Source organism: Lygodium microphyllum, chromosome 30 (genome assembly GCF_053477565.2).
Source record: "Lygodium microphyllum isolate KBCC chromosome 30, Lygodium_microphyllum_v1.1.10, whole genome shotgun sequence".
NCBI classification, from domain to species: Eukaryota; Viridiplantae; Streptophyta; class Polypodiopsida; order Schizaeales; family Lygodiaceae; genus Lygodium; species Lygodium microphyllum.
Window position 1 is genome coordinate 82,370,514 of NC_141164.1, and position 17,072 is coordinate 82,387,585.

At 43.9% G+C, this 17,072-nt stretch overlaps 1 protein-coding gene across 9 annotated transcripts in view; it reads left to right on the forward strand.

Moving 5' to 3' along the window:
- Positions 1-443: 443 nt before the first annotated feature.
- Positions 444-17,072, forward strand: part of GRL (transcription activator) — a 71,582-nt gene continuing 54,953 nt past the window's right edge. For 6 of the 9 annotated variants that reach the window (XR_015689666.1, XR_015689667.1, XR_015689668.1 and 3 more), the window contains exons 1-6: positions 445-539; positions 4,405-4,525; positions 4,654-5,042; positions 5,149-5,223; positions 5,359-5,439; positions 5,516-5,596. Coding sequence is in view for 5 of the 9 variants with exons in the window: in XM_087672560.1 (XP_087528686.1) it covers positions 4,704-5,042; positions 5,149-5,223; positions 5,359-5,439; positions 5,516-5,596 (576 nt within the window). In the remaining 4 variants the exon portion in view is untranslated. Of the gene's footprint in view, positions 540-4,404; positions 4,526-4,653; positions 5,043-5,148; positions 5,224-5,358; positions 5,440-5,515; positions 5,597-17,072 lie in introns of those variants that run through there. The other 3 variants (XM_087672561.1, XM_087672562.1, XM_087672565.1) reach the window with 3 other exon arrangements.

The following is a 17,072-nucleotide window of genomic DNA, read 5'->3' on the forward strand; positions in this document are numbered from 1 at the left end:
AGTATACTTGACACAGACAAACACACGTGCAAGTGCACACGTGTGCACACACACGTATTTTGAGAGAGAGAGAGAGAGAGAGAGAGAGAGAGAGAGAGAAAGAGAGAGAGAGAGTGTGTGTGTGTGCGTGTGTGCGTGTGCGTGTGCTTGTGCATGCTTGCACAAGGTCTATTTTGAGCTACGCGTGGCATGCCCCTAAGTTATAGTAACGTGGATGGAAGGCCAAAAGAGCATTCAAGACTAAAATAGCGATTACAATTAATCGAGTACAAAACAAATAACCTATTAAAATATATAGCTATTAGGCAGAAAAACGCATTAAAAAAAATAAAATATTACAAGCCTTGAGTGTGGGTGCGGGGCTTGGGCGGGGCCCAAGATCGGGTGGTGGGCCCAATCCAGTAAATGTGATAGAGTAGCTGCAAGTCCTCTGCATTTACAAAGGAAAGATCAAACCCCCTTCCTCCTCTCTCTCTCTGTGTCTGTCTTTCTGTCTATCGCCATTGAAGAAGAAGAACAAGCAGAAACCAGCTGATCAGGTACCCATGGAAATCTCCATTACCTTAATTACGGGTAGAATGCTCACCTGCCTAATTTGCGTTCACCTCAATGACTGCACTTTCTCCATCTCAGCTTTTGTTTCACATGGATCCCTCCCCGTCCCCCCCCGAACAAAAGGAATGCACCTCCTCGACTGCATTTCATCTCATTTGCTTCTGTTTCGGCTGAATTGTCTCTTAAGAAAATTGCTTTCTTTTCCTGTTCAAGCCGAATGCGATCTCCATTGTTCGGTACAAGCCACGTCATTGTTACAGCTCAATGAACAATGGCTGTCCAATGCTTTACTCCTTTCAAGTGAACAGCATTAGATGGTGCCATAGCCTAGTGCGATTAATTGATCTGCAGACCTGTATCCAAATCCGTGCTCAGTCTGCATCTTGGAGTTGGCGTTTTGTGCAACAGCTCATATCGACTTGTAGGCAAATCAAGGTGAACCTTTTCATAGGAGTGATCGTTTTAATGTTACAGAATGTGTTCATCCATTAAGGAGGCTTGCATGGCAAACTCAACCCGTCCGATTGACTTCCAGACGCCGACAAGGGGTGGACATATTGTCCAGCTCCATTTGGAGCACACCCATCTTTTGTCCCAGGCGACCATCCGTTTGGACATACTTAGAATATCATCCTATCATTAGGAGAACATATCACTGAACTCTGGCAGACCCATGCAGTTTACATGAAGTTCATTATTCCCTCCATTTTTGACATCTGCGTCTCATCCATCCATCATTGTGAGTTGAATATGAGTGGTTTGTGGAGATTCGCTAGAGTTTGCACACGAAAACATAGAGTACATGAACATGATTGAAACACAATGAACAAAGATCCTAATGCAGAAAGCAGAACTGAAGAATGAAGATGAAACTGAATGAATGATGAATGATGTATATACACAGTGCTCAAAGGCATAGTAGTCCAATAGACATTGCCTCTTGTGGGAGTGGATTGAGGGAGGAGTGTCAGAGACTGTCATCCTCCTGAAATGGATCCCGACAGAAATCACTGTGTTGAGGCAGAAGATGATGAAGATGCAGTAGACTGGAGCTGAGTGATGAAACACAGCAGCCATGGGCGAGTCAGTGCAATATACTGATGCAGAAGGCATAAACAGGAAGGCAGCATGCTGGAAACCAAAAAGTAGCAGGTCATTGAGGCTTGAGAAAGCAAATGCAGCAATGTACCGCCTGGCCACAGTCTCCAGGTGATGAAAGATGATGCTGTGGATGAAACACAGTATTGAAATGAACCACCAGGTGCTGGACAGAAGCAGGGTGGTTTGCAAAACTAAAGCAAAGCTGTGTAGAAGACATCTAGATGACAAACAACAGCACAATGGCCTGATCAGCTGAAAATGCAGCAGTCCTCTGAGGCGTGATGATCAGCACAAGAGCTGGAATCAGACAAACAAGGGCTGGAGTGTGAGGAAAACACTGTAGGGTGCAAAGAGAGCACAGAACGTGTATGAACTCGACTAAAACAATTGAACTCAGAAAGAAACTAAAAAAAACACAAAATACAAAAGTGTAGGGTTTAGGAATAACTCAGTGAACTGAATGATATAATATATGTCCAAAGAGCTGTGGAAAACTCAAACCACAGTCTTTCTAGGAATGGGATGAGCAGAGGGAGTTTATGGATAGCATCGGAGACACCCTAGAGATGATCCCGGAGCAACATACCACTGAAGCTTGCATATCGCAGGATGCCACTGCAGCTGAAGAGGATGAGAATGCAGTCCTGGAGGAGTGAACAGAAGCAAACACAGCCTAGACACTATCCAAATGATGATGTTAGCCAACGTAGTTAGATATGCAAGAGTGCATTATGGAAGAAGGACACGAACACTGAGAGAAAAGAAGAAAGAGAGAGCAGGAAGAAGAAGGAAGAAATCTGCGCTGACTGAAAATGAATGCTGAATACAAAAGTGTGGACTGATCAGTCCTTGCACGCAATGTGAGGCATCAATGAGGGCTCTAGATCAGGCTGAGAATTATGATGGCAGCAGCAGCACCAGAAATGGAGTAGAATGCTGTAGTCAGAGCTCAACTTGCAAAAGATGTGGGTGTCAAGTGAGGAGGGCCAGCTATAAATAGTTGCAAGTCTCCAAATCAGGCTGACTTGCCAAAATGGCCTCTAAATCTCGCCAATCTGCAAAAAATAGCTTATGATTGCAATAAAGCCAGTCTGATTGCATAGAAAAATCTGGACAATGATGATGTGGCATCTAGGGAAACCTAGGGGCAGGTAGGCACTGGTAGGGGGTGAATACCAACTAGCAAACATAGAATGCACACTAAAATGCCAGAGCTCCCATGTCTTTGTTAAGAGTCTGACAAGAGCTCAGAGATGACAGACTGACAACACAAAAATAGGCAGGCTAACAAGAACAATAGCAAAATGCAGCAAATTTGATGCTAGAAATGTTGAACGGGGGCTGAAAACAGGTTGCTTGCAGTCGAGGATGACATGGCAGTAGGGCAACCTATTGATTAACAAGCGGAGAAATGAACATTATGGTTCAATTAGACTTTAGAAAGATTTTTAGTTAAAATGAACTTTTATTTTGATATCCCTAGCCATTGGCATAGTGACTATTGCATCGAGAGTGAAGAATTTGACACCGAGCATATAACGGACAAATTAAATTGTGGATGGGCACAATCAATTTTATGGGCAAGGTCAAAGGGATGAATTCATTTTCAGAAAATTAATTAAATGATTGAAACTTGCTGAAATATGGATTAGGAAGGCCGCCATTGGGCAAAACTTGCCCATGGAAGTGGAAAGAAGACAGTGGGAGGCTAGAGAATGGTCATTCCAGCTTGGTGGAGTCTAGGAGATAGGGGAAAAAGGCTGCCATAGCTGCTACAGGGATTTGCAGGTCAATTCCAGCCAGCAGGAGGTTGTCCTGGGCTAGGTGACAGCTCCAGGAGGGTGTCCAGCAGTAGGTGACAGTTCGTTGAAGCTGGTGAGAACAGTTTCGGGGCTCCTAACAGTAGTAGGCAACAGCAGTTGGATAGGTTGTGAGTAGGGTAGCAACTGATGTGATCGGTTTTTTGCGAAGAGATTCTAATATTTCTCCCTTCTCAGCACTCTCTCTCATCCTCCAGCCATTTCTCATTTTTCCTTAACATATCTCAGCAATTGGTAGCAGATTTCAGCCAAATTTGGTCTGTGAACTCTAATTTACAGCAGTAATTAGGGTTTATCCTTGGAACTTGTGCCAGAGATTGAAGGCTCAGTACACCGAAATTAATAGCTGGAATTGAAGCAATTGCCAGGGATTTGTAGAAGCCAACCTGTTCCAATTAGTTTTGGGGCTAAATTTGACTTGCCAATGGTCAATCGAAGGTCAAATCTTGGGTGAAATCAAGGGGCTAACTAATAAGGAGCTGTTGGTCATTTGTGACAACAAGAAGCAATTGGAGAGCGAAGGAGATTCAAGGAATCTCGGTGTAATTCCATCCAGCTCAATATAAGATAAAGAAACACTACAAGGGGCACTAGTTTTGGGGCCAAGAGGCTGTCCATTGTCCAAGATTAAGTGGTAAATTTCCATTCTCAGTTTATATGAAATTTATTATTGCTATAATCATTGTAAATCAGGTCAGTACCACCCTTTCCCCAAAACGAAGGCTGGTTTCAATGTGTGTTTTATATGTGGCAGTGAAGAGTCGTTATCTGCAGTTTCGGACAATTTAAGATGTCGTATTGATATATATCTTGTGCATTCAATCTTAAAGGTTCTCTAACGTCAATCACATTTAATTATGAGAATCAACTCAATTACTTTGGCTTAGTTGTGTACTCTTATGTGTTAATCCATTAGTTTGGGTTTCAGATCCTTTATCATTGAAGAGACCCAATTTCAGATTTTTGGGTTCTGAGGCCAGCTTTAAAGGCACTTACAATTTTGTTTCCCGAAGGTTCATGCCTACAAATCCCTATTAGTGACTTCAAAGGTTTATGTTTATAGTTCATGGATTCCCTTCTAAGTGATACGCAAAAGCTATCCTACACTTTTTAATAGCAAAAGGTCTAAGGCTTCTTCTGAAATACTAACTACCTCTCTGCCTGCTTAAATACACAGGATATAAGTTGTCAGGCTCCAGTGCTCACGTGTCGTATTTGAGCAGGACAATGGATGACACTGGTCCTTCTCATCAATATGACTTTTCAAGTCCATCCTCTCCAGGATGGAAGCAGATGGGGGCTGCAGGACCAAGTATTTCCAATCAAGATTCAAAGATCTATCAAAAGCTTCACCAGATAGACTTTATGTTTCAGCTGCATGAAGCTGCTGAAGGTCTGATGACTAAGCTATACAGATTCAGACAAGTTCTTGACAACCCAGAAATGGATACATATCAATTCTCGGAATCATTTTGGAAGTCGGGGATATTCCCTGATCTTCCTAAACTATGTGTGCATATTGCAAAGAAGTTTCCAGAGCACACATCAAAGCTGCAACTAGAAAAGGTAACCTTTTTGATGACAATTGACAGTTTAGGATCCACTTGATATATAATTATACAGTGAAAAGTAGCAAACAGATGTTGAAATAACAAAACTCCTTTGCAATCAGGTTGACAAAGTGGCCTTTGATCAGCTTCAAGATAAAGCAGAGGCACACTTAAGTGTGATGGAACCGTGGTTAATGGTAAAATGCCGTTGATATACTGTATACAATAATGAATGTCTGTATCCTATTCATTATGATTTAGCTGTGGGCAAGCAGCTATTTTGTTCAGTTTATGAAGATCGTCTTACTTTATTACTTACATGTCTTCACCAGGTTCTGTTGGATCTGATGAGATTTCGTGAGCAAGCTTTGAGAGTCATTTTAGAGCTTAGCAGCACTGTGATAACTCTCATGGTATTGTGACTTTATAGAATCTTTAATGTATTATGAGCACTCATGTTGTAGGCTCACAAGACTGACTTTTTTGCAGCCTAGTCAGAATCCTCTTATCCTTCATGCCTTGATGAATCTGTTCTGCTCGTTTGTCAAGCTCAGTCTTCTTTCTGGGAAGGTAAGTTGTATTTCGTTATTTCCAGTATTAGGTCTTCATAGCTCACGGTTGTCAGATTTTATTTGCTGTCTATTTTGTCAAGGGAATGCTACACGTTCACTTGAAGTATGCTTATTGTTTGTAAATGAAGAAATGAAACTTTCAGTTAAAGCAATGCAAGTTCTTTCTCTTAAATCCTGTTTGAGTCACTAGAAAGTGTCTTGAAAGGCTACTTAACGTGCTAGCTAAGTGAATAATCTCAAAGTGCTACATATATGTGACAACACTACTGTGATTTAGACCATCGAGTCTAACACCTCCCCATCTCTGAGATTGAGTGGGCTGAACATGACTTCAAGTGAAAATGAAACACTGGACCGTGCTTGCAAATGCAAACTGCAGACTGAACTCATAAAACTTGCTCTTGGAGACTCGTTTCCAACAAATGGAAAGTCCACACAAATATTGGAACTGACTTCACAATAAATAAGGACAAACGATCGAATTTAATGTGAGAAACCATACTAAAGAGGCTAGATCACCTGTCATAAGGGAGAAACTGTAATGTGTCCCCTAGTATCATCTAGGACACGTCTTAGCAGTCCATCGGAAAGGATGTCTAGAAAACTCCACCCGGCACTTCCAAGGAATGTTACGGGTTTTGCAATCTAGGTCTTCCCGCGTCTGCCACGTAGCGGAAGTATCCTGGCCGTTTCCCACTTAGGATCGACCGGAATTAGGGTTTTACTGTTTGGTCATTAGCTAACAGCAACTAGCGTCAGACCCGAGCGAACTACTTTACGCAGAAACGCCAGGTCCGAAGCGGATTCACGCTGCACTTGGTTCAAGGAGAATGGGAAACGAGAGGGATGCAAGGCTCAACCTCTTTGCCATAAGGCATAGTCCCATTCCGTTCCCCTAAAACAACGTAAATCGGGTAAGACGTAACTCTAGGTCATCGTTCTCGTTATTCGTTTTGATGATGATGATCATCCCGCTGTTCTTCGAGATTTTTGAGAAAAGTTCCCAGCTAACCGGGACCACCCAACCGTAGGACGGACCCATGGCCCATCCTCCGCACTTTCCTCGGTTTGTTTTAGTTATGTAATTATCTAACACATTAATTTGACATATAACAATCAGCTTCTTTAATTAACCCTGTTAAGCACTGGTTCCTTCACGTAATCTTATCACGTGACATAAAAAAACAGTATCAAGCAAGTTCTTTTAACATTTCATCATTTTATCTTTGAAATACAAGGAGTTCCATCTGTAGGCTTGTCCATAATCTGCCCGAAGGCTATCCAGTAATCTCCAAGGATCACTATTCCAAGAAAATCAACGAAGCATACGTACAAGGTACCTGAACAACTTGGTCACACTCGCATCGCTCCACCCGTATTTTGCTTCATGCACTCAGCACTTGGGAATGCAAGGGTTTTTGTTTGACCCTCCTAATTTTTGAAATTTCTAAAGATTTCCATCAGAAAATTTGGAGCTTTTGCTGAAATCAACTCCCATTGGTTGGAAAATCTCGGGATTGGTCATTGACATGAGTCATTTCTTGTAAGTAATCTTGAATTTCTGCAATTTCTCAAAATTTATGCAAAAAAATTTAGGGTTCTCACCCCATTCCTTCAGAGGCACATTACAAGTGGTGGCAAAACATTAAATTGCTGTTTTGAGCATTTTGGGCACAAAATTCAAGGCATTGATGACCATTGTTTGGCTACATAGTAGTGATTCAGCACTTGACAATTTGGTACAAGAAGTACTCTTGTTTGCATTGAGATCCCAAAGAGAACTTCAGTCATTTATGCCTCTTTTGTGTTGGAAGTTTTGGTTATAGCTTCCATTCAGTTTTGGTTCAGTAATGGCAAGAAATAACAATGATGTTCTTGGCATCCTCGACAGTGAGGACAAATTGGACGATATGAATTACTTCCTTTGGAGTTTCATAATTCAGGACCTTCTTGTGAGCAAATTCTATGGAATTATGTCACAAATGATGAAGTTTAATCCACATCGAGGTTAGGTTAGGGTTCAGCAACACACGCACACTCATACACACTTGTAGTAGTGAACAAGTGAACAACAAGAGAGGAGAGTGCTGGAAGGTCACATCCACTATGTGAGAATGAATGAAAGTATAATCCCTAAGGTACTAAGTACCACATCCATTGATGGGTGTTCACATGGGGAAAAAACCTTTCTCTAGCCAAAGGGTAAAAAGGGCCTGTGAGATAAGGGAGCGTTCACACCAAAATTTAGGAACACAATAAGTGTAACAAACTCCCTTCAAGTGAATGATGTGAACATATACAGGGAATAGGCAGATCAATCCCCAAACAATATCAAGCTGAGAACCTTGTGAAAGGCTTCAAACTCTTATCTAGAGAGAGCTTTCATAAACACATTTGCCAAGTTGTCCTATGCAGGGACATAAACCAAGTCAATCTCCCATGCATGGAGCCTCTCTTTAACATAATGATAATGCATTGCAATGTGCTTAGTATGAGCATGAAAAATTGGATCTCTCTCGCAATTGCCATGGCACTCTGATTATTAGTGTAGATAGGAGTGGGTGACTGCTGTCCCACACTAAGATCGACCAAGAGGTGTTTGGCATACACATTCCAATGTAGTTGTAAATGCTTCCCTGTATTCAGCTTCATAGCTAGATGTGGCCACTGTGGATTGCTTCTTGCTCAGCCAAGAAATGCATGAACCACAAAGCATGAAACAATTGCCACTAGTGGACACCCTTGCGTCAAAACAACTAGCTTAATCACTGTTTGTAAATGCATGCAATCAAAGAGTAATGCCTTTAGGATAGAAAAGGCCCAATGTTTGAGTGCCTTTGAGTTAACGAAAGATATGTTTAACCGCTTGCCAATGTGTAGTATGAGGGCTGTGCATAAAGTGTGCCAACTAAGAGACCCCAAACTGAATATCGGGTTGTGTATTACACAAGTACAATAAACAGCCAATATCCTGCTAATAAAGAGAAGCATCAAAAGATTCTCGTGCATCCTCAAGTGTAAACCTATGGCTTGTCTCAATGGGAGTAGAGATAGGCTTATAGTCGTGCATTTGAAAATGCTCAAGAAGCTGCCCAATGTACTGTTAGCAGAGTATTTGTCAGCTCATGTGTGAGTCTGAGCTTGATCTGGGCTGGGCATTTTTATTAGGTATTTTAGGTATTTTTCTGGTGTGGCATTTTATGCCAGTGGGACATTTTATGCACCAGTCGGCCAGCATTAAATGCTGTCCGACCAGCATTATTGCTCCCCACTTTTTCAGCCTATTTATACTCAGTGGCTCCTCCTCAGTCACTCACTTTATCTTCACCATCTGCAGACTCTGTGGAGAGAGGAGCCAGTGCCAGTGCCCACGCAGCCAGTGACTCACCGTTGTATGCGACTGTCTCGTGTTCAGATATATGGATTCCATTTCCCGTGCATACGTCTGAGTTCTCATCTGTATCGTGTTCTTTTCTTTCTCTTTTTGTCTTGTGTTTCAGCAGTTTATTTCAGCACATGTTTATGCTTTCACCGCTGCTCCACTTCTGACATGGTATCAGTTTTCAGGATTTGTGTTTCTGCTGTGTTTTCTGGCTGATTTCAGGACTGTTTTGTACCCCTGCTGATCAGACGACTGCTGTCGCAGCCAGGCGACCTGTTTTGGGGCTGTTTTCAGCCTGCGTTTTTGTGCAGTTTTGCCATCGCCTGTTGCCTCCGCACCCTCTGCTGCCTGCGTTTTTCATCTGCAGCTGCTGGCGACAGTTTTCTACCTGTTTTTCTCCAGTTTACAGCCTGCGTTTTGCTGATTCAGCATCTCTCGTGGTTGGGTGACTGTTACTTCAGGCCGTTTTCTCTGTTTTTGGCAGTTTTTGACTGATTTTTTGACTTTCTGCAGCAGATTTTGTCTTCTATTGATCAGATTTTGGGTTCTATTGCATGTGAACTCTCATTTTTTGTAGTCTGTGCTTGTGTTTTGGCTGTGTTTCCTCTCTAAATTCCATCTCTTCTCTACTTCTCTTCTTATCCTCTCCATATGGCTCCTCCGTGCACTTCCACTGATGATAAGTTACATGGGCCTGATTATCTCACATGGAGTGCTGTCATGAAAGCTTGGTTTGTGCAGAAGCGGTTATGGTACATCGTCTGTGGAGCTATTGCTCGACCTCTCCGTCCTTTTCCTCTTCCTGAAGACTTTGATGAGGACAATCATGATGCATCCTTGAGATTACAGGGGTGGCTTCCAGCACATTATGGAGGTGAGGCTTATGTAGCTTCAGAGAGGGGTGACAGGAAGAAGAAGTCGAAGGCCCAGTGTTACCACTGTGGCAAGAAGGGACATTTGCGGAAGGATTGCAAGAAGTTCGCGGCTTCCAGGAAGAAGGAGCAGAAGACGAAGCGGGATGCTGACTCTACCGATGAGTCCTCTCCTTCATCAGACTCCGACTCCGATCCTCCGACCAAGGTGAAGTTCAAGGGACGGAAGGGATCCTCTTCTTTGGATCGCGGGAAGGGCTTGGTGGCCCCTGTCAGAAGTGGTGCAGCAATGGAAGCGTGAAGAATATGCTGAAACACGAGACAGCAGCATACAACGGTGAGTCACTGGCTGCGTGGGCTCCTCAGCACCGGCTCCTCTCTCCCAGAAGGATCTCCACTGATGGCTGAAGCACCAAAGACTGTGGAGGAGGAGCCCTATAAATAGCCACAAAAGTGGGGAGCATAAAATGCAGGTCGGCCAGCATTTAATGCTGGTCGGCCAGCAATAAATGCTAAAAGTACATCATAAATGGCCACAAAAATGTGCCATAAAATACTGCATAAAATGCTACATAAAATGCCCAGCCTCTACACACAGACTCACACCATGAGCTGACTAATATCTGCTAACACCCTCTCTCAGATCATGTGTGATCGGATACAATGAAATAGTACAATGATGGAGAATCATAAACTACACAATAAAGAAACACCAGAAGGACCATGGATGTCCAAGCGGTGAGTGGCCAGCCCACCACCAAGAAGCCTCGGAGAGTATCTGATGTCGATGTCGATCATATCAACAACACCTGAAAATAGAGAAGACTCATAGCAGCTCTCTGTGTAATGTCACCTATGTCACTCAGGACATACAAAGCCAATCTGCCAAACATGTCTCTGAACATGTGACCATGGAGTTCCCGCCTTTGGCCAAACCACCAAAGTGTCCCCTCATGTGAGCTCCAGACGAAAGCCTCTCGCTCTCTGTCAAGAAGAACAGCTCATCATGAACCCAGAAATCAACACCAGTCTCTAGGATTTCACTGCCAGATACCATCGATGCGTCAGGGACGTCCCTCTCTGGAACCTGTGCACCTGTATCAAAATATAGATGAGGCACTGCAGCCCCACCAACACCCGCTCACACTCCCTCTCTGGCACCGAGGAGTCGTGAGGGATGACCGCATCACCACCACTAGAAAGCAGCCGAGGAAGGGGCCACCAAGCCCTTCCCACGATCCGAAGAAGAGGATCCCTTCCGCGCCTTGGACTTCTCCTTGGTCGGAGGATCGGAGTCGGAGTCTGATGAAGGAGAGGACTCATCGGTAGAGTCAGCATCCTGCTTCGTCTTTTGCTCCTTCTTCCTGGAAGCCGCTAACTTCTTGCAGTCCTTCCGCAAATGTCCCTTCTTGCCACAGTGGTAACACTGGGCCTTCGACTTCTTCTTCCCGTCACCCCTCTCTGAAGCTACATAAGCCTCACCTCCATAATGTGCCGGAAGCCGCCCCTGTAATCTCAAGGATGCCTCATGCTCAAGAAGCATCGAGGTCATAGGTGTAAAACTGACAGGAGTCGATGATGTCTGCGCCCGCAAAGCATTGGCCACTCCATCAAACTCCGGGGGGAGCTGGTAGAGAGCGCACGGAGGAGCCATATGGAGAGGATAAGAAGAGAAGTAGAAGAAAAGAAGGTCGTTGGGAGAGTGAGCACAGCCAAAACGCAACCAAAAACACCAAAAATAGTGAGTTCACATGCAATATAACCCAAAGGCTGACCAAAATAAGCCAAAAGCTGCTGCACAAAGTGAAAAAATCAGTCAAAAACTGCCAAAAACAGCAAAAACGGCCTGAATAATCAGAAAAACAGGCAAAAATAATGCTGTAAACAGCAAAACGCAGGCTGCAAACTGAAGAAATAGGGGCTAAAGACGGTTGCCAGCAGTTTGATGAAGGAAACACGGGCAGCAAAGAGGGGAACAGCAGTAAACGCAAATCTGTCCAGAAAAACGCAAAACGCAAATGCTGAAACACTGTCACCAGCAGCAAATCAGCAGTCGCCAGCAGGAAGGACAGCTGCCTGATCAGCAAGAAGGGTGTAAATCCTGAAATCAGCAAGAAAACACAAATAGGTTGCAGCCTGAAATCTGATACCATGTCAGAAGTGGTGCAGCAATGGAAGCGTGAAGAATATGCTGAAATAAATGCTGAAACACAAGACAGAAGAAAGAATGAACACAGTAGACAGATGAGAACTCAGATGTATGCTCGGGAAATGGAATCCATATCGAACACGAGACAGCAGCATACAACGGTGAGTCACTGGCTGCGTGGGCTCCTCAGCACCGGCTCCTCTCTCCCAGAAGGATCTCCACTGATGGCTGAAGCACCAAAGACTGTGGAGGAGGAGCCCTATAAATAGCCACAAAAGTGGGGAGCATAAAATGCAGGTCGGCCAGCATTTAATGCTGGTCGGCCAGCAATAAATGCTAAAAGTACATCATAAATGGCCACAAAAATGTGCCATAAAATACTGCATAAAATGCTACATAAAATGCCCAGCCCCTGCACACAGACTCACATCATGAGCTGACTAATATCTGCTAACAGCCCCTTCCTCGGCTGCTTTCTAGTGGTGGTGATGAGGTCATCCCTCACGACTCTCTTGTGCCAGAGAGGGAGTGTGAGCGGGTGTTTAGATGGGGCAGCCGCGTCTCATCTATATTTTTATACAGGTGCACAGGTTCCAGAGAGGGACGTCCTTGACGCATCGACTTCAGTCTGGCGGAATCAAATCCTGGAGCTGGGATTGACATCCAGGTTCATGCTGAGCTGGTTATCTGACAGAGAGCGGGAGACTTTCGTTTGGCGCTCACATGAGGGGACACTTTGGCGGTCTGGCCAAAGGCGGGGACTCCATGGTCACATATGTTCAGAGGCATTTTTGACAGGATGGTCTTGTATGCTCCTGCGAGACATTGGTGATGGACACAGAGACATGCTATGCTCTTCTCTATTTTCAGGTGTTTGGTACGATCGACATCGACATCAGGTTCTCTCCGAGGCACCTTGATGGTGGCTTGATTACCCACTGCTTGGGTATCCATGGTTCTACTTGGTGGTTCTATGTTGTATAGTTTCTGATCCCTTTTCATTGTACTATTGTATTGTATCAGATCACTCATGATCTGAGAGAGGGTGTTAGCAGAGTATTTGTCAGCTCATGTGTGAGTCTGAGCTTGATCTGGGCTGGGCATTTTTATTAGGTATTTTAGGTATTTTTCTAGTGTGGCATTTTATGCCAGTGGGACATTTTATGCACCAGTCGGCCAGCATTAAATGCTGTCCGACCAGCATTATTGCTCCCCACTTTTTCAGCCTATTTATACTCAGTGGCTCCTCCTCAGTCACTCACTTTATCTTCACCATCTGCAGACTCTGTGGAGAGAGGAGCCAGTGCCAGTGCCCACGCAGCCAGTGACTCACCGTTGTATGCGACTGTCTCGTGTTCAGATATATGGATTCCATTTCCCGTGCATACGTCTGAGTTCTCATCTGTATCGTGTTCTTTTCTTTCTCTTTTTGTCTTGTGTTTCAGCAGTTTATTTCAGCACATGTTTATGCTTTCACCGCTGCTCCACTTCTGACATGTACTTGGACTGTTACAAAAATAATGCCCCCTCAACTGCAGTAAATTGTTTGCCAAGATAGTAGTGCAAGTGGCCAATGCTGCAATTCAGCTTTTATAGTTGAAATATTTGTCTCATGAAGTCCAATCACCAACATATCATCCACATAAAGAATAAGAATCAAGAGGCTATCCCCTTTTTTGTGGACATAAAGTGTGCTCTCAATGTGTGAATTATTGAAGCTAAGAGGAATCAAGTATGCATGTATCTTCTCATACCATGCCCTAGATGCCTGCTTTAGACCATAGAGGACCTTATGTAAATGATGCACTTTGCTTTTTGACCCTTTTTGAACAAAACCAGGAGGTTGAGTGACATAAATCTCCTCATGAAGATCATCATTCAGAAAAGTAGTATTAACATCCAACTGATGCACATGTCAATCATAATGAGCAGCCAAAGCAATGACATTGCGAATGGTGGTCATAGTCAATTCCATGCTGTTGTGTGAAGTGGGTGCAAACGTCTCATCATAGTCAATCCCATGCTGTTGGGCATACCCTTTGGCAACAAGACGTGCCTTGTAGGAAACAATGCTACCATCAGGTTTGCATTTTAATTTGTAAACCCACTTAGTGTCTATAGTATGCTTGCTAGTAGGTAAGCCACATAACTCCCACGTGCCATTTTTATCAATGGAGTTTAACTTTGATTGCACAGTTGCCATCCAATGTTCGTTTTATAAAGTATCATGTAAAGAAATAGGTTCTTTATTGCATGCAGTAGCTACAGGTGCTTGCGTAATCAAGTTACCTTGAGCATGGTGAGTGGCTGCTCTAGGTCTACTGGGAAGAGGAACGGACTGTTTGTTGTCCCGTAATGTATCTAACAGCCATCTAGGGACTGCTTTAAAGCTTTTGCTTCCTGAATAGCAGCCCTCTCATTGGCCACTTCATAATCAACAATGCCTTGATCAATGGGCTGAAAATCAGGCATGTGTTTGCTACCGATTTTGCTGCTGCAAACCCTCAGTGGGTTGCTGAAATTGACCAAAATCAGGTTTACTTTGCTGAAATAAAGGCAACAAACTGTCAAACATGTCCATAGGCCCTACATTGGGCTTATTTTTGTAGTCCATAAAGGGCTGACCGGCATATTCAGTGAAGACTACATCTCTACTAACAAAAATTTGTTGGTGGAGGGTTGGTACATGTGGTACCCTTTACTTTTTGCACTATAACCAATAAATATGCATTTGATAGCCTTGTCTTTCAATTTATGTCTTCGTGGTTGTGGCACCAAAGCATATGCTAAGCAACCAAAGACATGGATATGTGATACCATTTGTTTCTGACCATTCCAAGCCTCATAAGGCATACAATTAGCCAATGCTTTAGTTGGGCTGCGATTGAGTACATACACTGCACACACGATAGCATCAAGCCAAAAATTTGGGGACAGCTTATTGTGTGACATCATACAACATGCCATTTCCATCAACTTGTGATTTTTTCTTTCAACCACATCGTTTTGTTGAGGTGTGTAAGGCATAGTACACTAATGGATAATGCCCTTTTCAGCCAAAAAAGAATTGAATTCCTGTGATATATATTCTCCCCCTTGATCGGTACGGACTGTAATTAGCTTGCATCCATTGCTATGCTCAGCCAAGGCCAAGAATTTTTTAAAGCATACAAACACTTCGGATTTGTGCTTTAAAGCATATGCCCAACAATGATGAGTCATGTCATAAATGAAGGTGATAAAGTACAAGTATCCTTCAATGAATTTGACACGCATGGGTCCACAAACATCACTATGCACAAGCTGTAATTTTTGATCAACACGTATACCACCCTTGGGAAACGAAGCACAATGCATTTCACCTAGTACACAACTTTCATGTACATTGTGAGTAGGTGCTTTCAACAGAGGGAGATTGAGCACCATACTTTTGTTAGCATTTGAGTCATCCCCTAGACAGGCTGTGTTAGGGTTTCTGCACAGTTAGGGTTTGGTACAATAGACAGATTATAGAGCCATATTAGCAACAGACAGAGTACTATGCCATGTTAGCAGACTACGCAGGTGCCACGTGGCAGCTTGCAGTGCAGTCGGACAGTTTTTTTGGCATTATTTTATTGTAGTCGGTTGCATTTAATGCAGCCGACCTGTTTATTTTATGCCTTTTATTTTTGCTTTATATAGCAGTCCTCCAGCACATTGTTGGTACATTATTTAGTGATTTTAGATTCTGATCTTGAGATCTGTTGGTTGAGATAGACTATGCTCGGGCTAATGGAGATCGAGGTCATCAAGTTGGAGACATACGCCGATATTTCCTGTGCCCCCTTGTGTGTTTCTGCACTCTTATATAGCAGACTACACCGCAGATTTTCTTCGTTTACACTGTCTCCTCTCTCTCTCTCTCTCTCTCTCTCTCTCTCCTCTCTGTGTTCACTCTCTCTCAGTCTTTGTCCTACGCTTCCGCATTGCTGCACTTTGACATGGTATCAGAGCGGTGAAGATGGACTGACTGAGGGCTGAACCTATCTGAAGAGGAGATTTCAGCGCGACACAAGGCTGCGTTTCCAGGATTTGAGGGCGAGCAGGAGGGCTACGCATCAAATCAAGGCTGAAGCGAGCGCTGGCGTGCAGGAAAGGAGTCTAATCGGTGAATTTGCTACAGGTTATTGCTGTTCGAAGGGGAGGAAGGCTGTGTTTGAGGCTTTCTATTGCAGATTTCACCTTTTTATCACCTCCGGTAGGTGAAGAAGGTTCAGACAGTGGAGGAATCAGTCCTAGAAGGCTGCGTTTTCACAGTCAGAGGGGGTTGCTTTTGCGTTTGTGCAGGTATTGCAGGTTAACATGTCTACAGAGACTGATTTGGAGTTCCAGGCGATCATGGATAGAAAGGTGCATGTCCTACCGGCTCTTCCAACGGATCAAAAGCTTGATGGTGACAATTACCGCATCTGGCGGGTGATGATGTTGGCCATTTTGGAGCCTTATGATTTGGCGGAACTGTTGATGGAGGAGATTAACAGGCCCTCTGTGAGGGATGAGTCCAAACTCTCTTCCAATGCTCGTGCGGAGTTGACCAAGGCCCCGTCTCATTGGGACAAACTGAATGCCAAGATTCGATCTTTTCTGTTTCTGTCTTGTACCACAGCCGTGATAGCTCACATCGAGCACTTGACGGTGGCTGACTGGAGCTTGACCAGATGTACAACCGGATGACCCTGATGAAGAGGGTTTCTTTGGAGGCGCAGATGCGGACTTTGTCAGTGAATAAGTATTCTTCGCTTCGGGAACACATCAAAAAGCTTCGGCAGCTTCAGATGTAGGTTCAAAATGCAGGGAAGCCTATTTCCTCCGAAGACATGGCGATCACTTTACTATCCCAGTTGCCGCCATGATTTGGTACTTTTTATTCCGCTCTTATTGCTTCAGGGCGGGAGTCGACTCTTCGGTGGGAAGAGTTGGTTCCTATGGTCTTGGACCAGGAGGAACAATTGAAGGGACAGAATGCTTCCAAATCGGAGGCATTGGTTGGTCAAGTCTCTCAGAAGAAGGGGAAGGATCAAAAGAAGAA